General features: G+C 46.7%; 1 protein-coding gene across 2 annotated transcripts in view; it reads left to right on the top strand.

Moving 5' to 3' along the window:
* The window catches only part of CDC42BPB (CDC42 binding protein kinase beta), a 177,092-nt gene that overhangs the window by 47,184 nt on the left and 103,969 nt on the right, over positions 1–25,939 (top strand). For both annotated transcript variants that reach the window (XM_063948486.1, XM_063948485.1), the window contains exons 2-5: positions 7,810–7,901; positions 9,891–9,974; positions 10,267–10,362; positions 11,213–11,361. In XM_063948486.1, the coding sequence (XP_063804556.1) occupies positions 7,810–7,901; positions 9,891–9,974; positions 10,267–10,362; positions 11,213–11,361 (421 nt within the window). The remainder of the gene's footprint in view (positions 1–7,809; positions 7,902–9,890; positions 9,975–10,266; positions 10,363–11,212; positions 11,362–25,939) is intronic.

Raw genomic sequence — 25,939 nt, 5'->3', positions numbered from 1 at the left:
AAAAACTGGACAGGTATTGCGCCAGGTCAAGAGACCCTCAGGCAATAGCTGTGGACGTTCTGGTAACACCGTGGGTATACCAGTCGGTGTATGTGTTCCCTCCTCTGCTTCTCATACCTAAGGTACTGAGAATTATAAGACGTAGAGGAGTAAGAACTATACTCGTGGCTCCGGATTGGCCAAAAAGGACTTGGTACCCGGAACTTCAAGAGATGCTCACAGAGGACTCATGGCCTCTGCCGCTAAGAAGGGACTTGCTTCAGCAAGTACCATGTCTGTTCCAAGACTTACCGCGGCTGCGTTTGACGGCATGGCGGTTGAACGCCGGATCCTAAGGGAAAAAGGCATTCCGGAAGAGGTCATTCCTACCCTGGTCAAAGCCAGGAAGGAGGTGACCGCACAACATTATCACCACATGTGGCGAAAATATGTTGCGTGGTGTGAGGCCAGGAAGGCCCCACGAAGAAATTTCAACTCGGTCGATTCCTGCATTTCCTGCAAACAGGAGTGTCTATGGGCCTCAAATTGGGGTCCATTAAGGTTCAAATTTCGGCCCTGTCGATTTTCTTCCAGAAAGAATTGGCTTCAGTTCCTGAAGTCCAGAAGTTTGTCAAGGGAGTACTGCATATACAACCCCCTATTGTGCCTCCAGTGGCACTGTGGGATCTCAACGTAGTTCTGGGATTCCTCAAATCACATTGGTTTAAACCGCTCAAATCTGTGGATTTGAAATATCTCACATGGAAAGTGACCATGATGTTGGCCCTGGCCTCGGCCAGGCGAGTGTCAGAATTGGCGGCTTTGTCTCACAAAAGCCAATATCTGATTGTCCATTCGGACAGGGCAGAGCTGCGGACTCGTCCCCAGTTTCTCCCTAAGGTGGTGTCAGCGTTTCACCTGAACCAGCTTATTGTGGTACCTGCGGCTACTAGGGACTTGGAGGACTCCAAGTTGCTAGATGTTGTCAGGGCCCTGAAAATATAGGTTTCCAGGACGGCTGGAGTCAGGAAAACTGACTTGCTGTTATCCTGTATGCACCCAACAAACTGGGTGCTCTTGCTTCTAAGCAGACGATTGCTAGTTGGATGTGTAGTACAATTCAGCTTGCACATTCTGTGGCAGGCCTGCCACAGCCAAAATATGTAAATGCCCATTCCACAAGGAAGGGGGCTCATCTTGGGCGGCTGCCCGAGGGGTCTCGGCTTTACAACTTTGCCGAGCTGCTACTTGGTCAGGGGCACACCCTGGCTGAGGAGGACCTGGAGTTCTCTCACTCGGTGCTGCAGAGTCATCCGCACTCTCCCGCCCGTTTGGGAGCTTTGGTATAATCCCCATGGTCCTGACGGAGTCCCCAGCATCCACTTAGGACGTCAGAGAAAATAAGAATTTACTTACCGATAATTCTATTTCTCTATCGTCCTAAGTGGATGCTGGGGTTCCTGAAAGGACCATGGGGAATAGCGGCTCCGCAGGAGACAGGGCACAAAAAAGTAAAGCTTTTACCAGATCAGGTGGTGTGCACTGGCTCCTCCCCCTATGACCCTCCTCCAGACTCCAGTTAGATTTTGTGCCCGAACGAGAAGGGTGCAATCTAGGTGGCTCTCCTAAAGAGCTGCTTAGAGAAAGTTTAGCTTAGGTTTTTTACTTTACAGTGAGTCCTGCTGGCAACAGGATCACTGCAACGAGGGACTTAGGGGAGAAGTAGTGAACTCACCTGCGTGCAGAGTGGATTTGCTGCTTGGCTACTGGACACTAGCTCCAGAGGGACGATCACAGGTACAGCCTGGATGGTCACCGGAGCCGCGCCGCCGGCCCCCTTGCAGACGCTGAAGAGAGAAGAGGTCCAAAATCGGCGGCTGAAGACTCCTGAGTCTTCATAAAGGTAGCGCATAGCACTGCAGCTGTGCGCCATTTTCCTCTCAGCACACTTCACACAACAGTCACTGAGGGTGCAGAGCGCTGGGGGGGGCGCTCTGAGAGGCAAATAAAAACCTTATTAGAGGCAAAAAATACCTCACATATAGCCCACAGAGGCTATATGGAGATATTTAACCCCTGCCTAACTTCAAAAATAGCGGGAGACGAGCCCGCCGTAAAAGGGGCGGGGCCTATCTCCTCAGCACACAGCGCCATTTTCTCTCACAGAAAAGCTGGAGAGAAGGCTCCCAGGCTCTCCCCTGCACTGCACTACAGAAACAGGGTTAAAACAGAGAGGGGGGGCACTGATTTTGGCGATATTGTATATATATAAAAGATGCTATAAGGGAGAAACACTTATATAAGGTTGTCCCTATATAATTATAGCGTTTTTGGTGTGTGCTGGCAGACTCTCCCTCTGTCTCCCCAAAGGGCTAGTGGGTCCTGTCCTCTGTCAGAGCATTCCCGGTGTGTGTGCTGTGTGTCGGTACGTGTGTGTCGACATGTATGAGGACGATGTTGGTGAGGAGGCGGAGAAATTGCCTGTAATGGTGATGTCACTCTCTAGGGAGTCGACACCGGAATGGATGGCTTATTTAGAGAATTACGTGAGAATGTCAACACGCTGCAAGGTCGGTTGACGACATGAGACGGCCGACAATCTATTAGGACCGGTCCAGGCGTCTCAGAAACACCGTCAGGGGTTTTAAAAACGCCCATTTACCTCAGTCGGTCGACACAGACACAGACACGGACACTGAATACAGTGTCGACGGTGAATAAACAAACGTATTTCTCATTAGGGCCACACGTTAAGGGCAATGAAGGAGGTGTTACGTGTTTCTGATACTACAAGTACCACAAGAAAGGGTATTATGTGGGAGTGGAAAAAACTACCTGTAGTTTTTCCTGAATCAGATAAAATAAAATGAAGTGTGTGATAATGCGTAGGGTTACCCCGATAGCAAATATTGGCGTTATACCCTTTCCCGCCAGAAAACACCCCTTAGGGTGATAAGGCGCTCACACGCTTATCAAGTGGCGTTACCGTCTCCAGATACGGCCGCCCTCAAGGAGCCAGCTGATAGGAAGCTGGAAAAATATCCTAAAAAGTATATACACACATACGGTGGTTATACTGCGACCAGCGATCGCCATCAGCCTGGAGATGCAGTGCTGGGTTGGCTTGGTCGGATTCCCTGACTGAAAATATTTTATTCATGTAGAGCATTTAATAGGATGCATTCTATATATATGTATGTGAGATGCACAGAGGGATATTTGCTCTCTGGCATCAAGATAAGTGCGTTGTCCATATCTCCCAGAAGATGTCAGGGACACGACAGTAGTCAGGTGATACAGATCCCATACGGCAGATGGAAGTATTGCTGTATAAAGGGAAGGAGTTATTTGGGGGTCGGTCCATCGGACCTGGGGACCACAGCAACAGCTGGGAAATCCAACCTTTTTTACCCCAAGTTACATCTCAGCTAAAAAAGACACCGTCTTTTCAGCCTCAATCTTTCCTTTCCCATGAGGGCATGCAGGCAAAAGGCCAGTCATATCTGCCCAGACATAGAGGTAAGGGAAGTAGACTGCAGCAGGCAGCCCTTTCCCAGGAAAAGAAGCCCTCCACCGCGTCTGCCAAGTCCTCAGCATGACGCTGGGGCCGTGCAAGCGGACTCAAGGTGGGGGGGTAGTCTCAAGAGTCTCAGGGCGCAGTGGGATCACTCGCAAGTTGACCCCTAGATCGTACGAGTATTATCCCAGGGGTAAAGATTGGAGAGTCGAGACATCTTCTCCTCGCAGGTTCCTGAAGTCTGCTTTACCAACGGCTCCCTCCGACAGGGAGGCAGCATTGGAAACAATTCACAAGCTGTATATCCAGCAGGTGATAATCAAAGTACCCCTCCTACGACAAGGAAAAGGGTATTATTTTTCCACACTATATTGTGGTACTGAAGCCAGACGGCTTGGTGACACATAGTCTAAATCTAAAATGTTTTGAACACTTACATAAAAGGTTCAAATCGAGATAAAGTCACTCAGAGCAGTGATAGCGAACCGGAAAAAAGGGGACTATATGGTGTCCCTGGACATCAAGGATTACCTCCATGTCCAAATTTTGTCCTTCTCATCAAGGGTACCTCTGGTTCGTGGTACAGAACTGTCAATATCAGTTTCAGACGATGCCGTTTGAATTATCCACGGCACCCCGGGCCTTTTTACCAAGGTAATGGCCGAAAAGATGTTTCTTCAAAGAAAAAAGGCATCTAAATTATCCCTTACTTGCACGACCTAAAAAGGGCAAGTTCCAGAGAACAGTTGGAGGTCGGAAGAGCACTATCTAAAGTAGTTCTTCGACGGCACGACTGGATTCTAAATATTCCAAGAATCGCAGCTGTTTTCCGACGATACGTCTGCTGTTCCTAGGGATGATTCTGGACACGGTTCAGAAAAAGGTTTTTCTTCCCGAGGAAAAAGCCAAGGAGTTATCCGACCTGTCAGGAACCTCCTAAAACCAGGAAAGGTGTCTGTACATCAATGCACAAGAGTCCTGGGAAAAATGGTGGCTTTTTACGAAGCAATTCCATTCGGCAGATTCCATGCAAGAATTTTCCAAAGGGATCTGTTGGACAAATGGTCAGGGTCGCATCCTCAGATGCACCTGCGAATAACCCTGTCGCCAAGGACAAGGGTATATCTTCTGTGGTGGTTGCAAAAGGCTCATCTATTGGAGGGCCGCAGATTCGGCATACAGGATTTGATCCTGGTGACCACGGACGCCAGCCTGAGAGGTTGGGGAGCAGTCACACAAGGAAGAAACTTCCAGGGGGTATGGACGAACCTGGAAAAGTCTCTTCACATAAACATTCTGGTACTAAGAGCAATCTAAAATGCTCTAAGCCAGGCGGAACCACTCCTGCAAGGAAAACCGGTGTTGATTCAGTCGGACAACATCACGGCGGTCGCCCATGTAAACAGACAGGGCGGCACAAGAAGCAGGAGTGCAATGGCAGAAGCTGCCAAGATTCTTCGCTGGGCGGAGAATCACGTAATAGCACTGTCAGCAGTGTTCTTCCCGGGCGTGGACAACTGGGAAGCAGACTTCCTCAGCAGACACGATATTCACCCGGGAGAGGGGGGTCTTCATCCAGAAGTCTTCCACATGCTAATAAACTGTTGGGAAAGACCAATGGTAGACATGATGGCGTCTCGCCTCAACAAGAAACTGGACAAGTATTGCGCCAGGTCAAGAGATCCACAGGCAATAGCTGTGGACGCACTGGTAACACCTTGGGTGTACAAATCAGTATATGTGTTTCCTCCTCTGCCTCTCATACCAAAGGTATTGAAGATTATACGGTGAGGAGGAGTAAGAACAATACTAGTGGCTCCGGATTGGCCAAGAAGGACTTGGTACCCGGAACTTCAAGAGTTGGTCACGGACGACCCGTGCCCTCTACTTCTGAGAAGGGACCTGCTACAACAGGGTCCCTGTCTCTTTCAAGACTTACCGCGGCTGCGTTTGACGGCATGGCGGTTGAACGCCAGATCCTAAAAGGGAAAGGCATTCCAGAAGAAGTCATTCCTACCTTGATTAAGGCAAGGAAGGAAGTCACCGCGAAACATTATCACCGCATTTGGCGAAAATATGTCGCGTGGTGCGAGGATCGGAGTGTTCCGACGGAGGAATTTCAACTGGGTCGTTTCCTACATTTCCTACAATCAGGATTGTCTATGGGTCTCAAATTGAGATCTATTAAGGTTCAAATTTCGGCCCTGTCAATATTCTTCCAAAAAGAATTGGCCTCAGTTCCTGAGGTACAGACTTTTGTTAAAGGAGTACTGCATATACAGCCTCCTGTGGTGCCTCCGGTGGCACCGTGGGATCTAAATGTAGTTTTAGATTTCCTCAAATCCCATTGGTTTGAACCATTGAAAAAGGTGGATTTTAAATATCTCACATGGAAAGTGACTATGTTACTGGCCCTGGCTTCCGCCAGGAGAGTATCTGAATTGGCGGCTTTATCTTATAAAAGCCCTTATCTAATCTTCCATTCGGATAGGGCAGAACTGAGGACTCGTCCGCATTTTCTCCCTAAGGTGGTATCAGCGTTTCACCTGAACCAACCTATTGTGGTGCCTGCGGCCACTGGCGACTTGGAGGACTCCAAGTTGTTGGACGTTGTCAGAGCCTTAAAAATATACATTTCAAGGACGGCTGAAGTCAGAAAATCTGACTCGCTGTTGATACTATATGCACCCAACAAGTTGGGTGCCCCTGCTTCTAAGCAGACGATTGCTCGTTGGATTTGTAACACAATTCAACTTGCTCATTCTGTGGCAGGCCTGCCACAGCCTAAATCTGTTAAGGCCCATTCCACAAGGAAGGTGGGCTCATCTTGGGCGGCTGCCCGAGGGGTCTCGGCATTACAATTCTGTCGAGCAGCTACGTGGTCGGGGGAAAACACGTTTGTAAAATTCTACAAATTTGATACCCTGGCAAAAGAGGACTTGGAATTCTCTCATTCGGTGCTGCAGAGTCATCCGCACTCTCCCGCCCGTTTGGGAGCTTTGGTATAATCCCCATGGTCCTTTCAGGAACCCCAGCATCCACTTAGGACGATAGAGAAAATAAGAATTTACTTACCGATAATTCTATTTCTCGGAGTCCGTAGTGGATGCTGGGCGCCCATCCCAAGTGCGGATTATCTGCAATACTGTACATAGTTATTGTTAACAAATTCGGGTTATATTGTTAAGGAGCCATCTTTAAGAGGCTCTTTCTGTTATCATACTGTTAACTGGGTTTAGATCACAAGTTGTACGGTGTGATTGGTGTGGCTGGTATGAGTCTTACCCGGGATTCAAATTGCCTCCCTTATTGTGTACGCTCGTCCGGGCACAGTACCTAACTGGAGTCTGGAGGAGGGTCATAGGGGGAGGAGCCAGTGCACACCACCTGATCTGGTAAAAGCTTTACTTTTTTGTGCCCTGTCTCCTGCGGAGCCGCTATTCCCCATGGTCCTTTCAGGAACCCCAGCATCCACTACGGACTCCGAGAAATAGAATTATCGGTAAGTAAATTCTTATTTTCTCGTAGTCCGTAGTGGATGCTGGGCGCCCATCCCAAGTGCGGATTGTCTGCAATACTTGTACATAGTTATTGTTACAAAAATCGGGTTATTATTGTTGTGAGCCATCTTTTCAGAGGCTCCGCTGTTATCATGCTGTTAACTGGGTTCAGATCACAGGTTGTACAGTGTGATTGGTGTGGCTGGTATGAGTCTTACCCGGGATTCAAAATCCTTCCTTATTGTGTACGCTCGTCCGGGCACAGTATCCTAACTGAGGCTTGGAGGAGGGTCATAGGGGGAGGAGCCAGTGCACACCACCTGATCCTAAAGCTTTTACTTTTGTGCCCTGTCTCCTGCGGAGCCGCTACCCCCCCCCCCCATGGTCCTGACGGAGTCCCCAGCATCCACTACGGACTACGAGAAATAGAATTATCGGTAAGTAAATTCTTATTTTTACCCAGGTACAGATTCCTTGCTCTTTTTTTTTTTTTTTTATTATTATTCCCGATGCCGAATCAGGCTGTAAGTCATTATGTAGCTAGCAGGAATGTTACTGGGCAAATGATCAATCTGCTCTGCCCGATCTAAAATCCAGACCTGGGTTATATCCAAGTTAATAACTTTTCCTGTAGCATTAGTGTTGTACCATTGTAATAGCACTCGCTAGCTTTGTTCAGCACATAATCCTGCTCCTGTACAGATCAGCATTGGCCGCAGGAGAGGTTGTTTTCTTGCTGAATTGGTGTCATAAGGACACGACTGACTCCTTCTGTTCATAAGTGTATTTATATATTTTCTCCTTCTATTACAGCAAAGCCTTTCACTCAGCTGCTGAAGGGGATGCAGCTACACCGGGATGACTTTGAGATTATAAAAGTAATAGGACGGGGAGCATTTGGAGAGGTAAGAGAGTAGAGATGTGTGTCTCCTTTACGTGGACCCTGGCTCCTCCGTCCGTTCAGCTACTTCACTTGGTCCTGGTGCATGGTCCACTTTACATTTAAGTATCCAAAATATCACCTTGCATTATTTGTGGGGTGTCTCATGTTGAAGCCCCATTCTTGGCGTGCTTGTCCCAGACTTCGCGGCTCACCCGCGATCACCTTCCTGCCGTCTTGTTTTGTGTAAAACAAGGCAGAGAGGTAAATGAGATGAGATCATGAATTTATGAAAACTGGTGAGTACAGAATAGGCGCTGTCACCCTTAGCAACCGATCATGTGTTCTTATCAATGTCATGCTGTGTTCTAACACCTGTTTCCCTCTGCGCCAGTTATCACACAGGTCCCCATTTGTGTTATCAAATGCAAAACGCCGGCTCCTTTATCGTATTTATTTTGTGCTGTCAGAGGGGATATTAAACCCACCGCTGGGAGTACCACCAGTAGTGACTCCTCCTATGGGGCCTAAGCAGAGACTGTAGTCTTTCCTGTTACAAATCTGTCCCTTACGGCGAGTGCAGCGCAGTATAAAAGGAATCTGGATGCGGTTGTGAAGGCGGTACATTAACGGTCGTACTGAACACAAGTAATGTGGGATTGTACCATCATTCAGTTGCTAGTTACAGGGAACATACGTCTAGTGTAGATCTTGGAAAGTAAGTGGAATGTAAGAAGAAAAAAACACTTGAAGTTTACGTTTCCCCAACATGAGACTGGGTCCAGGCGACACTTACATAGCAGTTGCGACATGCATAAAAAAAGATTGTTCTTTGTCCTGATCACTTAGCTCTATTATACACACACAAAAAAATATGTTTGTCTTACCAGCTTTCCGAAGGGCTTTGTTTCCTGCGGTCTCATAAGGACACCTGAGCCATAGCTGAAGTGTATGAGTTTTAGGAGGCAGCAAACTGAACACATGGAAAATGGGACGTAGGATCTCATTCAGTAAGGATTGCAAAGTCCGTCTGATTATCGAACGACTGCGCAGCGTTTGCATTGCACATGCGCGAGTAAATATATCCACAGAAAATGCACACACATTGTGATCGCAATGCAGCCGCGCTGTTTGACTGACAGGAAGCCGCCGTTTTCTGGGTGTCTGAAAAACCCCCAGACATGCCCAGGTGTTTTTAAGGAGGGCCTCTGACATTACCGATGACCACTTCCAGCCTCTTGTGTCACAAGAATTGTGGATGACCTTGCCTGGAGCAGATAGGAAAAATCTTCAACATTCCGGTAATTGCGTATGGTTCTGCGGACAACCGCATATTGCCGTGCATTCGCAGTTTCTGCAAGATGCTTTTTAGCAGAATTTGCAATCCTTACTGGATAGGGTCTGTAGTACAGTGCTGTGCACATTGAGGATGCATGGGCCTGGAGTGTTTTCCTAATCCTGACATGTGATCTGCTCTGCTCTCTATGTACTAAGCAGCTTATAAACCACGCAGAGCATCATTATTCCGAGGCTTATTAGTGTATCACACGCACACTCCATAGGGGGGAATGTATAGTGCATACGAGTGCGTTCATGTTCTGCATTATTACTCTGTCTCTAATCAGTACTCAGCAGCAGTTGTAAATCCATCTACATTTCACTTATGTTATATTTGGCCTAATAGATGTAGCGAAGGATTCGGCAATTCTTATTTCATTCTCCTTGTGTTCCTCTTCCCATTCATTTAGTTACTGCAGCTGAGATGTAATGTGTGAGCTCACATATAGACTAGAGGACTTTACACTTTCAGGATACTTAATTGTCCTAAATATGGTGACCGTCTTACCTGCAAACGTATATATTCCTCATCTTATCCATCCCATACTGATCTCGCCTGCTGTCATGGCAGCCGCGCGCTGTAACTATTTTAGTAACACCCCCACAGTAATATTTCTGGCGAGCGCAATGACTGTTGTATGTCGCACTTTCCCGAATGGTTTCATTGTCTTTGCAGGTTGCTGTGGTTCGCATGAAGAGCACAGAGCGCATTTATGCCATGAAAATCCTGAACAAATGGGAAATGCTCAAGAGAGCAGAAGTAAGTCGATCCCGCCCCCTCCTTCTTTTAAACCAGCCTTAGGGGGGGCTTTATTTGAAAGCAGCAAGCTCGCTTAACGAAGCGAAGTGTGACAGACCCCACTGGGCATATATGTCACCAGGTCCATCATTTCCCTTCCCGCCCTAGATCTGATGAACACTTTGAGATTATCTGGACAGTGGAGTAAACATCAGAATTGTACATTTAGATTTGTATAGCGGGAAAACTGTTCTGCTGCTGAAACAATGTCTTGTGGTTGCGTGCACTTAATACTTTCCTCTCCAATCCCCAGACTGCCTGTTTCCGGGAAGAGCGGAATGTTCTGGTAAATGGAGATTGCCAGTGGATCACTACATTACACTACGCCTTTCAGGATGAAAACTATTTGGTATGTTTTCCACTTTATTTATGTTCTGTTCAAGCTCTTAATCTCGGCTCCAGAATTTTGTCATGTGACCGAAAAGTCTGACTCGTGAGTGTCCTCTCTTACGTAGTTTACAGGTTGGTCCTAAATAGCTCCCCCCCCCCCTACTCTGCACCGTACCTATAGCTTGCACAATATGATTACTTTGAGATGAAGAAAAGGGTCCTCTTTATCCTGGTACTTATAATCGAAACGCATTATATAAAGTGTACCTTTTAGGTACCCTTACTGGTTCTGCAAGAAGTAGATTACAATGTGTGCTATTCAATATGTATTGTTAGTTACCAGACATAGGGCTATATTTATAAAGTGACCATGTTGGGCTGAAAATTTAAAGTGGCGCTACCATGTAGTATAAACCACCCCGGGCTTTACATTGAATGTTAGTGCCGCTTTAAATTTTCAGCTCCAACCGGCTTACATAAGTTGCAGCTTCGAAAATGTAGCCCATAGAAGGATAGTCATATCCCAATTCCATTTAAAAAAAATAAAAATACATTAATGAAAATGAATCTTAATTACGATCACAGAAGAAAGGCATAAAATTCAGCTATTGGTCATATTAACTCTCCCCGTGTAGGTAGGTGCCTGTCTGGATACTATGGTATAATGGTTCCCTGCTCACCATTTCATTGTGACAGTGGAGTTGGTGATTTGGAGGCACCCTTGGTACCTGTCAGCCATTGTAATGCCTGGAATTTAATTGCTATTGTTTCTAAATAAATCCATTCTATTGTAAGTAAATGCCATTTTCTGCTAATATGAGCCTTGTTTTAATAATATCTCCCTCCTCTCTTTTGCCTTTATTTTGCAGTACTTAGTAATGGATTACTATGTGGGAGGGGACCTCTTAACGCTGCTCAGTAAATTTGAAGACCGGCTCCCGGAAGACATGGCCAGGTTTTATCTTGCAGAGATGGTGCTGGCTATACATTCTATTCATCAGCTACACTACGTCCACAGGTATCCAACCAACGTCTTCCCCAAACTGTCTTCTAACTTATTTATCTGAGTACTTCCAAGTTCTGGTGTCATTCATTGCCTAATGCTGAGCGGAGCCGTAGACGCGCTGGGAGAGAGGCTGCAGCTAGATCTGCAGGAATCCTGTTTATGGTTCTGCTATTGATCACTATTAGTACTAGTGTTTTCTGCTGGATTTAGAACTGTGTTATGGATTATTCTTAAACCATTCTGCTATATAGAAAATTTCAAAGGACAATTGGGCACATGGTAATTATTTTGCACTGTATAATGTAAATGATGAGAAGGGTTTTTTTTTTTTTTTTAAACCAGTGTATATAATGAACTTAAAATATATTTTTTTTCTGAAACAAGCCACTCATCTGAGTGATATATTAAATCGGAGGCTGACAAGTACCGGTTGCCATGGTGACAACGCTTTTAATCCTGGCACCTAGACTTTACCATGCTGGGACTTCCGGTGGCCAAGAGTAAGGACTACTGAGTAGACTGGCTGTTCCTAAGCAGCCACGGCTCCATATTATACATCTGTTGTCTTTCCTCTTTTGCTCAACGGCCGCCACGACACCTGTAGCGGATTCATACCGACCTCCAGTGAATACGGCGAGGAGCACCTACAGTGTGTTCTCACCTGCTGATTCTTGCACTTTTTTTTGTAGCTCCCATGTCATCCAGTAATCACCAACATCTCCTCCACAAATAGAGGCCCAGTGTCCCTATCGTCTTTCCTTATTGGGCACGCATGCTAGAACTTCACATATAAAACTTTCAGGTGAAAGCTGGGATTATTTGTCTGGCTATTCCAGCTTCTCCTAAAAAAAAAAGTTTGTAGACAAAATGGTTCCTCTGCTCCACAGGAACAAGGCATGTTTTGGGGCTCATACACCCTTATTAGGTTCGTTTCTATGCTACGTCCATTTTTCTTATGAAAGTCTGTTTTTCCCATAGACAGTTTCATATATTTTGTTTGAGAACTATGATCTAAGCAATTTAGCTGGCTTTTGGATGCTGCTGCAAAAAAAAATTCTGTTAGTACAGTCAGAAGACAACAGACCTGACCGATAATGGATATATCAAACACATACAGCACACTTAAAAATACACAGTTATTCCTCATATGTAGGTTAGGCATCTCCAGGCACGTGAATTTATAGGGCACAGAGATAACGCTGATACATTTTTAGGATTTATTGAGAAAATATCTCCAGTGATAAATTACAAAGAAAATCAGGTAAATAAACAAGACATACTGTTATGAAATGCACAGATTGACTTTGAGTAAATAAAAAGGAATAAAACATTGGAACCCTAACTTATCTTACTCTGGGGTTTGATCTGTGTGGAGGAGACCACATGAAGCAGAAGATTGGACCACTCCTAGCACAAAGCTACTCCTTTGTAGAGTGAACCCTGAGTAGTGTGGGCTTCTGATCCTTATAGTCCCCAACGACTACAGCGTCCCCCACCTTTTCAAGACTGAAAAGGACTTCCTTTTTGTTCTCACAAGACCTGTGTAGATGCAAATTAGGTTGTCTCCAGGGACATTAAACGTCCTATATCTTTCTTGGTTCCAAAATGTATATTGGCTATTCAGGAAGTTGGGCATATGGGACCTCAAAGGGACATGGCTTAACAGTTATACCTTTTGGTAGGATTTGATCCCCCAACCTGGATAATATTTTATGACAGGAAATCTGAATGAAAGAGACGGATAAGCTGAACCTCTTCCAGCCTGCTTGTCTGTGCCCAAGGGCTGGAGCAAGGGCTCCCTGCTGTGAAAAGCAAACACTATTCCCAAGGAAGTTTATCCTTCAAAAGATCCTTAGCTAACACCGCTCCACTTGGTTCTGCAAGTAGCTTATACAATGTAGACTGTTTTGAAACTAGAAGTTCATGCCAAACAGACATTCATAAAATATTGATTTTGGGAGAACTATAATTCACATCATGGTCACGGCCAGGTTATTTCTCATAAACTGTGAGCCCAGTTTACCCGGGGCAAACAGAATGCATAGAGTCATAACACGTGACTTTGAAGAATCACTGTAACCTGTGGCGAAGGCCACATACATTAGTATCTGGGAAGAGCTAGACTACAACCACCAGCTATCTCCCACCTCACAGAGCGTTTTGTTGGTGCTCAGCATGGTGGAGCATGGCGTGAAAGACTGTCTGTCTTCAGGTGTCTTAGTCTTTGTACAGTCTTTTACCTCACTGCAATATATTTGTTTATGGGGAATGTTGAAATTGTCTTTTTTTTTGTTAATTGAGTATTCTTCATTAAAGCTTTAAAAAACACAACCTTTCAAAGAGATAAATGCTGCAGACATGGTAGGAAATGCGGCATATACAGTGACATAAGGTAGTATAAAGTGTACGGTCAGAATAATCATAACAGGATATACTTAAAAACCAAATCATACAAGTAAAATGTATAAGTACCTGAAGGATCATGAGGCCATAGAGGGGTATATTTCACCACCTAATAAAACATGGGACCGATTACACAATTACCCCACAGTATAAATTCTAAATATAATAACTGCATACCAAGACAGAAAAAGTACTAAAAAGAAAATAAGATTTTACTTACCGGTAAATCTATTTCTCGTAGTCCGTAGAGGATGCTGGGACTCCGTAAGGACCATGGGGAATAGACGGGCTCCGCAGGAGATAGGGCACTTTAAGAAAGCTTTGGACTCTGGGTTTGCACTGGCTCCTCCCTCTATGCCCCTCCTCCAGACCTCAGTTAGGGAAACTGTGCCCAGAGGAGATGGACAGTACAAGGAAGGATTTTTGTAAATCTAAGGGCGAGATCCATACCAGCCACACCAATCACACCATATAACTTGTGATAAACTTACCCAGTTAACAGTATGAACAACAACATAGCCACGGTTCAACCGAAAAACTATAACATAACCCTTATGTAAGCAATAACTATATACAAGTCTTGCAGAAAAAGTCCGCACTTGGGACGGGCACCCAGCATCCTCGACGGACTACGAGAAATAGATTTACCGGTAAGTAAAATCTTATTTTCTCTAACGTCCTTGAGGATGCTGGGACTCCGTAAGGACCATGGGGATTATACCAAAGCTCCCAAACGGGCGGGAGAGTGCGGATGACTCTGCAGCACCGATTGAGCAAACAGGAGGTCCTCCTCAGCCAGGGTATCAAACTTATAGAACTTTGCAAAGGTGTTTGTCCCCGACCAAGTAGCTGCTCGGTACAACTGTAATGCCGAGACCCCTCGGCCAGCCGCCCAAGAAGAGCCCACTTTCCTAGTGGAGTGGGCCTTAACCGATTTCGGTAACGGCAATCCTGCCGTAGAATGCGCCTGCTGAATCGTGTTACAGATCCAGCGAGCAATAGTCTGCTTTGAAGCAGGAGCGCCAACCTTGTTGGCCGCATACAGAACGAACAAAGCTTCAGTCTTCCTGATTCTAACCGTTCTGGTCACATAAATCTTCAAAGCCCTGACTACATCCAAGGACTCTGAATCCTCCAAGTCCCATGTAGCCACAGGCATGACAATAGGTTGGTTCACATGAAAAGATGAGACCACTTTTGGCAGAAAGTGAGGGCGAGTCCTCAACTCTGTCCTATCCACGTGAAAAACCAAGTATGGGCTTTTATGTGATAAAGCCGACAATTCGGAAACACGTCTTGCCGAAGCTAACGCCAACAACATGACCACTTTCCACGTGAGGTATTTCAACTCCACAGTTTTGAGTGGTTCAAACCAAGGTGACTTGAGGAAACGCAACACCACGTTAAGATCCCAAGGCGCCACCGGAGGCACAAAGGGAGGCTGAATATGCAGCACCCCCTTCACAAAGGTCTGTACTTCAGGAATAGAGGCCAATTCTCTTTGAAAGAAAATGGATAAGGCCGAAATCTGGACCTTTATGGACCCTAATTTTAGGCCCAAAGTCACTCCTGTTTTTGAAGGAAGTGAAGTAGACGGCCCAAATGGAACTCGTCCGTAGGAGCAGCTCTGGCCTCACACCAAGAAACCTATTTCCGCCATATACGGTGATAATGTTTTAACGTCACGTCTTTCCTAGCCTTGATCAGGGTAGGAATGACTTCCTCCGGAATCCCTTTTTCCGCTAGGATCCGGCGTTCAACCTCCATGCCGTCAAACGCAGCCGCGGTAAGTCTTGGAACAGACAGGGCCCCTGCCGCAGCAGGTCCTGCCTTAGAGGAAGAGGCCACGGATCCCCTGCGAGCAACTCTTGCAGCTCCGGATACCAATTCCTCCGTGGCCAATCCGGAACAATGAGTATTGTTCTGACCCTGCTTCTTCGTATTATTCTCAACACCTTGGGTATGAGAGGAAGAGGAGGAAACACATAGACCGATCTGAACACCCAAGGTGTCACCAGAGCGTCTACCGCTACCGCCTGAGGGTCCCTTGACCTGGCGCAATACCGCTTTAGCTTTTTGTTGAGACGGGATGCCATCATGTCGATTTGAGGCAGTCCCCAACGATCCGTGATCTGTGCGAAGACTTCTTGATGAAGTCCCCACTCTCCCGGATGCAGGTCGTGCCTGCTGAGGAAGTCCGCCTCCCAGTTGTCCACCCCCGGGATGAACACCGCTGATATCGCGCTTACATGGCCTTCCGCCCAGCGTAGAATCCTGGTCGCTTCTGCCATGGCCATTCTGCTCCTTGTTCCGCCTTGGCGGTTTATATGAGCCACTGCCGTGACATTGTCTGACTGAATCAGAACCGTTTTTCTCTGAAGCAATTCCTCCGCTTGACGCAGGGCGTTGTATATGGCCCTCAACTCCAGGACGTTGATGTGGAAATAAGACTCTAGGCTTGACCAGAGACCTTGGAAATTTCTTCCCAGTGTCACTGCTCCCCAGCCTCGGAGGTTTGCGTCCGTGGTCACCAGTACCCAGTCCTGAATGCCGAACCTGCGACCTTCTAGTAGGTGAGCACTGTTCAGCCACCACAGGAGAGATACCCTGGTCCTGGGAGACAGGGTGATCCTTTGATGCATTTGTAAATGGGACCCGGACCACTTGTCCAAAAGGTCCCATTGAAAAGTCCTCGCATGGAACCTGCCGAAAGGGATGGCCTCGTAGGAAGCCACCATCTTCCCCAGGACCCGCGTGCACTGATGCACTGAAACCTTTTTTGGTTTTAATAGGTTCCTGACCATGGCTATGAGTTCCTGAACCTTTTCGATCGGAAAAAAAAAACTTTTTCTGGTCTGTCTAGAATCAGCACCAAAAAGGTCAGACGCGTTGTAGGGACTAGCTGGGACTTCGGTATATTGAGAATCCAGCCGTGTATCTGCAACGTCTTCATGGACAGAGACACGCTGTCCAGCAACCTCTCCCGAGATCTCGCCTTTATGAGGAGATCGTCCAAGTATGGGATAATTGTGACCCCCTGCCTGCGCAGGAGCACCATCATTTCCGCCATTACCTTGGTGAAAATTCTCTGGGCCGTGGAAAGCCCAAACGGCAACGTCTGAAATTGGTAGTGACAGTCCTGCACTGCAAATCTCAGGAACGCCTGATGCGGGGGGAATATCGGAACATGAAGGTAAGCATCCTTTATGTCCATTGACACCATCCAATCCCCCCCCTCCCGGCTGGCGATGACCGCCCTGAGTGATTCCATTTTGAACTTGAACCTCTTGAAGTACAGGTTCAGAGATTTCAGGTTTAAAATGGGTCTGACCGAACCGTCCGGTTTCGGGACCACAAACAGGGTTGAGTAATATCCCTCTCCTTGCTGGAGATGAGGAACTGTGACAATCACCTGTTGAATACACAATTTTTGGATTGCTGCCAACACTAGCTCCCTCTCTGACGGGGAAGCCGGCAGAGCCGATTTGAAAAATCGGCGAGGAGGCAAGTCTTCGAATTCCAGCCTGTATCCCTGAGAAACAATCTCTAACGCCCAGGGATCCACCTGCGAGTGAACCCAGACGTGGCTGAAAAACCGAACACGAGCCCCCACCAGATCTGCCTCCCCTCGGGAAGCCCCAGCGTCATGCGGTGGACTTTGCAGACGCAGGAGAGGACTTCTGCTCTTGCGAACTAGCTGTGTGCAGCTTTTTTCCCCTGCCTTTCCCTCTGGCCACAAAGGATGATCCCTGTACCTTCTTGTTTTTATTGGAACGAAAGGACTGCATTTGATAATGAGGTGCCTTTTTTGTATGCTGCGGGGGGACATAAGGTAAGAAATTTGACTTACCAGCCGTAGCCGTAGACACAAAATCCGAGAGGCCGTCTCCAAACAACTCCACCCCTTTGTAAGGCAAGGACTCCATATGCCGCTTTGAATCGGCATCTCCCGTCCACTGTCGGGTCCACAAGAGCCGCCTAGCAGAAATAGACATAGCATTTATTCTGGAGCTTAATAAACAAATGTCTCTCTGAGCATCCCTCATATACAAGGCAGCATCTCTGATATGCTCTATGGTCATATGAATGGCATCCCTATCTAAGGTGTCAATTTCCGTAGATAAGGAATCTGCCCATGCCACAACCGCACTACAAACCCAGGCCGACGCCATAGCCGGTCGAGCAATAGTACCGGAATGATTGTAAATGTGCTTTAAGGTAATTTCCTGCCTGCGATCAGCAGGTTCCTTGAGGGAAGCCGTATCCTGAGAAGGCAGTGCCACCTTTTTGGACAAAGGTGTCAGCGCCTGGTCAACTTTTGGCGAAGATTCCCAGCGTATCCTATCAGTTTGTGGAAAAGGATACGATATGAGAATCCTTTTGGGAACTTGTGGTCTCCTATCCGGAGATTCCCAAGCCTTTTCGCACAAGTCATTTAATTCAAAGTAGGATGGAAAAGTGACTGCAGGCTTTTTCCCTTTATACATGTGTACCCTCGTGTCAGGGACAGGGGGTTCCTCAGTAATATGCAAAACCTCTTTAATGGCAATAATCATGTACCGTATACCCTTTGCCACCTTTGGCTGTAATTTTGCATCTTCATAGTCGACACTAGAGTCAGTATCTGTGTCGGTATCTGTGTCATCGATCTGGGATATGGTGCGCTTCTGAGACCCCGAAGGACCTGGCGCCCCAGGGACAGGCATGGACTGGCTACCTGACTGATCCCTAGCTTCTGCCTTGTCTAACCTTTTATGCAATAGATTGACATTTGCATTCAAGACATTCAGCATATCCACCCATTCCGGTGTCGGCGTTGCCGACGGCGACCTGACATTCAAGCACTCCCCCTCCACATTAAGCTTGCCTTCCTCGTCAAACATGTCGACACACGCGTACCGACACACTTCCCACACACACAGGGAACCCCTTTCCTGAAGACAGTATCCCAGTCAAGGCCCTTTGGAGAGACAGAGAGAGAGTATGCCAGCACACACCCCAGCGCAATGACCCTGGAGACCAACACAAAATGTTTTTCCCCAGCAGCGCTGTATAATATGTAATCCGCCAATTATGTCCCCACCCCCCCTCTCTTTTAAGCACCCTTTCACCGTGTGTAAGCAGGGGAGAGTCCGGGGAGCTTCCTCTCAGCAGTGCTGTGGAGAGAAAATGGCGCTGGTGAGTGCTGAGGGAGAAGCCCGCCCCCTCGGCGGCGGCCTTCTGTCCCGCTCAAACTTAGTAAAATATGGCGGGGGCTCTTTTATATACATGTACAGAGCCCACCTGTACATGTATATAGTCTTTTTGCCATGTAGAGGTTTATATTGCTGCCCAGGGCGCCCCCCCCTGCGCCCTGCACCCTTACAGTGACCGGAGTATGTGAGGTGTATGGGAGCAATGACGCACAGCTGCAGTGCTGTGCGTTACCTCAGTGGAAGGCTTCTGCCGCCTGACGACTTCTGTCTTCTGTACTTCTAGCTCTGTGAGGAGAACGGCGGCGTGGCTCCGGGGGTGGACGCCCAGTAAGAACCTGCGTTCACCCCCTCTGGAGCTAATGGTGTCCAGTAGCCGAGGAAGCAGAGCCTATCTTTGACAAGAAGGTCTGCTCCTCTCTCCTCAGTCCCTCGATGCAGGGAGCCTGTTGCCAGCAATGCTCCCTGTGAAAAAGTAGTAAAAGGTAGAAAAAATCCAAACAAAAATGCTTCTAGGCAGAGAACTCTGGAGAGCTCTCTGCAGTGCACCCATCTTGCTCTGGGCACAGTGTAAAACTAACTGAGGTCTGGAGGAGGGGCATAGAGGGAGGAGCCAGTGCACACCCAGAGTCCAAAGCTTTCTTAAAGTGCCCTATCTCCTGCGGAGCCCGTCTATTCCCCATGGTCCTTACGGAGTCCCAGCATCCTCAAGGACGTTAGAGAAAAAACTAACCGCATCTGCTAAAAGGTGCCTAACTTTACATTTTTCTATATTGAACCTCGTTCTTTATTTATCTGCCCAAACTTCCTGTTTAAATAAGTCGTTCTGTAGAGACTCAACATCCTTGTCTGAATTAATTGCTCTACACATGAATTAATTGCTCTACACAGTTTAGTATCATCTGCAAAAATTGACGCTGTGCTTTCCAGACCTATTTCTAGGTCATTGATAAATATGTTAGACAGTCGTGGCCAGAGTATGGACACTTGCGGTGTTCCACTGAGTATTGAGGCCCATTCAGAAAACATCCCATTTACCACCACTCGCTGTTCCCTGTTATCCAGCAAATTACTTACCCAAGTACAAATAGTGTTTCCTAAACCAAGCTCTCTTAATTTGAAAATCAGCTTCATGTGAATCACTGTCGAAGGCTTTAGCAAAATCTAAATAGATCATATCCACTGCTTTACCCTGATCAATATTATCACTCACTTTCTCATAGAAGCTAATTAAGTTAGTTTGACATGACCTGTCCTTCACAAAACAATGCTGATTCCTATTAATAACCTTGGAGGTATCCAAGTACTCCTGTATGCTATCCCTTATTATACCTTCCAATATTTCCTCCACTATGGATGTCAAGCTTACCAGTCTATAGTTACCGGGATAAGTTTTAATTCCCTTTTTAAATCTTGGGACTACCTCTGCTATACGCTAGTCTTTCGGTATTATGCCTGATGTAATTGAATCAAATATAAGAGCCTTGCTAATTCGGAATTAAACTCCATAAGAACCCTTGGGTGAAGTCCATCCGGACCAGGAGATTTATTTATCTTAATTTTACTTAGTCTATCCCAGACTACTTCCTCATTTAACCAAGTACTTAGCAATGGGACATTATAGCTTTTGTTGTGCACTACTCCCACCAACAGGTCCTCTCTAGTAAACACTGATGAAAAAAATGTGTTCAATAAATCTGCTTTATCTTTGTCATCATTAATCAAGACACCCAACTCACCCTTTAATGGTTTTATAGTCTCCTTTTTTAACCTTTTACTGTTTATATACTTAAAAAATATTTTAGGGTTTGTTTTACTCTCCTTGGCGATTTGCATATTTTCACAAACGCTACTATCCCTTTGTTATTTTATCCCACTTAATCCCATCCTATAGATGCTCACAGATATGTTGTAGGGGATGCATTCATATTGTCGGAAACTGCCATCTTGTCGGAAAGACGGCAGTTTCCGACAGGTTTAGGTTGGAAGGGGTTCCGACCTATTCAATGTGACCCCTTTTTTTTTTCTGACAAGTTGGGAAATCCGACTTGTCGGAAGCCTGTGGGAATGCACGCAGATCGGTGGCTTCACGTGTATTGTCGGAAGCGCTGCCAAACCCGACAGGTTTTAGCCCCGTTTACGACAATGGGGGTCATTCAGACCTGATCGCACGCTAGGTTTTTTCGTTGCGCTGCAATCAGGTTAGAACTGCGCATGCGTATACACTGCAATGCGCAGGCGCGTCGCACGGGTACAAAGCGGATCGTTGCTGTGCGATGGGTTTTACGAAGAATCCATTCGCACAACCGATTGCAAGGAGATTGACAGGAAGAAGGCGTTCGTGGGTGGCAACTGACCGTTTTCAGGGAGTGGTTGGAAAAGCGCAGGCGTGTCCAAGCGTTTGCAGGGCGGGTATCTGACCCGGCCCCGGACAGGCTGAAGTCGGATTGCTATTTTCTGGAACGGGCCAAACCTGTCCGATTTGGCCGGCCATTGAATACACTCATGTCGGATCCTTTCCTTTGGAAAGGATCCGATATGAATCGAATACACCCTATAATGTCGACAGTCAAAATGTTGACGCCACAATGGCAACAGTTATGATGTAGACATTATTGAAATATCAACATTCCGCAGGGAGCGGAGAATTAGGGTTAGGCACTAGTGGTTTCATTAGGGCTAGGCTGGAGTATGGTAGGGGTAGGGTTAGGCTCGGACTCCAGGACTGGGAGGGTAAGGGTTAGGCACTAGTGTGTGTTAGGGGTATATTTACTAACGTGTAAGTTTTGTTTTTTTAGAAGTGGAGATCGCAACCAATAGCAAGCCATAGCAACTAATCAGATTCCACTTGACATTTATCTAGTTGCTTCTAGAAGATAATAGCTAGAACCTGATTAGTTGCTATAGGCAACATCACGTCTAAAAAAGTAAAAATAAAAACCTCACACCTTCGTAAATATACCACTTAGGCTGCAGGAGGTGAGAGCTAGGGGTTAAGCCTACTCCCCACTAGAACTAATGGACGACAGCTGGAAGTCAGCGTTACCACAGGACCTAGAACATGCCGTGGAAGAACCGCTACCAGTTAAATAACCAGTGTTCATCAGTGTTAATATGATGAATATCAACAGAATATACCCAACCTAGCATAGTGTGGGAGAGGTTAAATATTTGATTTATTACTAACATGATCACCTTTGTTCCGGCGTGTGTGGGTCAAGAAACATGAACTAAGCATGTCGCCAATTGGCAAATTTGGAAGTGATTATAAATTATCAATGTTTCTAATTAATAGGGTACAATAAATCCTCAGGTTGGGGGGGAGGGGGTTGTGTTCGCTTTGTTGTTGATGTATATGTCGGCAATGTGATTCAGAATCACTGATAATGTATAACCATCACTAAAAAAGTTTGTGATGCATCTGCCAACTGGATTGTCACATTATTCTTTTCCATTCTGCGGCACGTTGACCCGATCAGTAGCGTTGTAGGCTTGCCGTAACGGCGGTGTTCTGAGCTCGTGGTCACTTAAGCTGTACAAGACAGTTTTTCCATTCAAGAGGCCTGAGCGTGGTGGAGGGTGATTTACAGGCATCAGGGCAGACCAATGTGTTTTGGTTTTTTTCCCCATCGCAAAAGAGGAGACGTTGACCCTACAGGTTTTCATATTGATGCCAAACAGAACACTGCTATTCCCTTTTACAGTAATGCGCTGTGTCACAGTAACAACACCCACGTCTGCTTATGCTGGAGCCTCCGCTTGTAGACCATACAGTCAATATTTGCACTGGCTGTTTTTATTGTGCAATGTCAGAAACAGTTTAGACGGCCTGCCAGGCCAGCATTCCTCATGTACTTATTTAACACTTTGCCTACCCCTGAGACAGCCGTGAGAGTCCCAGGCTTACTTAACACTTCTTTCCACCGGCAGTCTGCTCTTCCTGTGACTCCTGTGTGAAGGGCAGATGACTGACCTTCCAGATTATTTGCTGAGCTAGTTTTAAAACCTAATTGTATGTTTGTTCTGATGTGGGAGAACTTTTTATTGTACGTGTTAGGTGTCTGACCGGGGGTCTCGTGTCCGAGGCGTCCTTTCTTGAGAGAGGTCATTATGGTGGAGTGACTTGGATAAATATAATTTCAAACAATCCAGCTATGAAAACATTCAGATTACTGGTGGATGCTGATTTCATTCCAGTTTGCAGGAACAGAAAACTTTTTATATACTTTAAACTTAAAACTAAGACCTCGTGTTGCTCAAAATGCACAGACCACCTTTGAACCCTGAATGTGCTTCTATAGGACACCTAGTATATGGTGATGTCCTTCCCTTGGTTATGTTGTCTTTGCCGCTACTGTACCATACAGTAAGTCTACATTACCATATACTCTGGATGCATGTGTAATAATTACTGCTTTCCGCAGCAGGGTTCATAGGATTTCCACAGGGAAACATCGGGGTTGTAGTGGTGGATCAGGAAATCGGTGACGTCTACCTGTAGTACTGTCTGCAGCCTCTGCTTTATTCTTTAGTCTGTTTTCATGAACATGTGGCGTACTACGGTTTATTTTTCCCACCTACCTGCATGTGGGAAGAGCTGTGCTCATGCCAGTAGAGGAAGACTAGAAGGAACAAAGTAATGGTTGTGTAGTGGTGCCTCCTGCCTTTACTGACACTTGGTTGAGATCATCGGACACAGAACAGTTTAGTTAGCTAGAGAAAATCTTATTTTAGATCTTTAGCAATATTGTGTTGGATTGTCAGTGTGTTCAGATTTACTATAGAACTGGGGGAGTCTGGTCCAAGAGCCAGGGTGGTATATCCACCCGGTGGTGGGGACTGTGCTGTAACTGTAAGGAATAATTATGGGGTACAGCGATCAGAGATGCGATTTCCACATGTGGTAGGGTGGGCTTTGCTGTACCTTTTTAGTAATTATGGGGTGCAGTGATCAGAGATCCGGGATGTGCGCGCAGGTGGTGTGGGGGACTGTGCTGTAACTAAGGAATAATTATGTGTAGTGTACAAAGAACCAGTGTGGGATATCTGGGGAGGGGGGGGGGGGGGCTGCGCTGTAACTGTGTAAGGCATGTTTATGGGGTGCAGTGATCAGAGAGCTGAGCCAGAATGGTAAGTTTACTGGGGGCGGGGGACTGTGCTGTAACTGTAAGGAACAATTATGAGATGCAGTGGTCAGGGAGCCAGGGTGGTGTTTCCACTGGTGGGTGCACTAGTCTGTGGCTTTAAGGCTTCCTATTGTTTCATGTTAGGAAATTACAGCGGAAAGAGAAGAACACGCTGTACAGTTTTGTTTCCAACGTAAAGTTCAAGGCTTTGGTAAGCAGTAAATGCCGGCCGAGCTCCGTCATCCGGTCAGACTGAGAATTAGTATCAACCGTCCATCCTGGGCACCCTTAAGCCAAAGTACATCCAGTAGGCAGCGTTGTGTTTAGCGGTAGCACTACAACTTTCAGTAGGCTACACCTGCCAAAGTATTCTGGTATTAGTTGGGCCTGTTTTAAAATTCCTGCCTGGAACTATGGGGGTCATTCAGACCCGGTCCGCTAATGCGGCTCACTGCACATGCGCAGCGGCTGAGGGGCTTACACATTGCAGTCGCATCCCTGATGTATGCGACCGCAGTGTGATTCACCGTGGTGGGCGTTTGCCGGGTGGCGAAGCGGCGTTGCGGGGGGCAGTACCGTTTTCAGGGCGGCTGCGTGACCTCACGCAGCTGCTCCGAACAAAAAAATGTCGGCCGACCGCCTGACAGTGTACCCAGGGTGTGCTGCCAGGGGTCAACCCTACATCCGATGCGTCCACAATTAGATTGCGAACGCATCGGGAGGCAGCCTTGTCCTGCGCTGGGCGGCCCCCCAGCATGTGCAGAGATGAACGCAGATCTGGCTGCGTATGCAGCAATTTGCGTTCATCTCTGAATAACCCCCTATGTTTGGGCTTGATGATCAGGAAGAGCTGAGGTACCGCTGGCTGTATCCCTTTCTAAGGATGTGCTCTGATCAACCTTGACATGGAATATTGTGTAGGCCGCCTAATGTCACCAAAACAGCTCTGATACATCAAGGCATAGACTCCACAAGACCTTTGACGGTGTCCTGTAGTATCTGGCACAAGACGTTAGCAGCAGGTCCTTTAAGTCCTGCAACTTGTGAGGTGAGGCCTCATGCCTTGGACTTTGATGCTCGATTGGATTAAGACTGGGAATTTGGAGGCCACTTTGAGCTCTTTATTGTGTTCCTCAGACCATTCCTGAACATCTGTGTGGCAGGGTACATTATCCTGCTGACAGAGGCCACTGCTGTCAGGGAAAACCGCTACCATGAAGGGGTGTACTTGGTCTGTAACAATGTTAGGTAGGTATTACATGTCAAAGTAACAACCATATGAAAAGACCCAATGTTTCCCAGAAGAACATTGCCCAGGGCATCACACTTCCTCCGCCAGCTTGCCGTCTTCTCATAGTGCATCCTGGTGCCATCTCTTCCCCAGGTAAACGATGCACACTCAACCGGCCGTCCACTTGATGTAAAAAAAATCAATGTGATTCATCAGACCAGGCCTCCTCTTTCCATTGTTCTAGGTTCATGTGCCCATTGTAGGCACTTTCGGAGTTGGCCTGCGTTCCCCTCGCTCAGCAGTGAGCCTTGGGTATGCATGACCCTGTTACCGGTTCATAGGTTGTCCTTCCTTGGACCACTTTAGGTCAGTACTAACCACTGAATACTGGGTACACCTCCCAAGACCTGCCTTTTTGGAGATTCTGACTCCGTCATCTAGCCATCACAATTTGGCCTATGTCAACGTTGCTCAGATCCTTACGCTTGCCCATTTTTCCTGCTTCCAACACATCAGCTTCAAGAACTAACTGTTCACTTGCTGACTAACATATCCCACCCTGGACAGCTGCCATTGTAACCAGTTAATCAATGTTATTCCATTCACCAGTCAGTGGTTTTAATGTTACAGCTGAGCAG

The sequence above is a fragment of the Pseudophryne corroboree genome, chromosome 12, assembly GCF_028390025.1.
Source record: "Pseudophryne corroboree isolate aPseCor3 chromosome 12, aPseCor3.hap2, whole genome shotgun sequence".
NCBI classification, from domain to species: domain Eukaryota; kingdom Metazoa; phylum Chordata; class Amphibia; order Anura; family Myobatrachidae; genus Pseudophryne; species Pseudophryne corroboree.
This window is presented reverse-complemented; position numbering and strand designations above follow the sequence as displayed.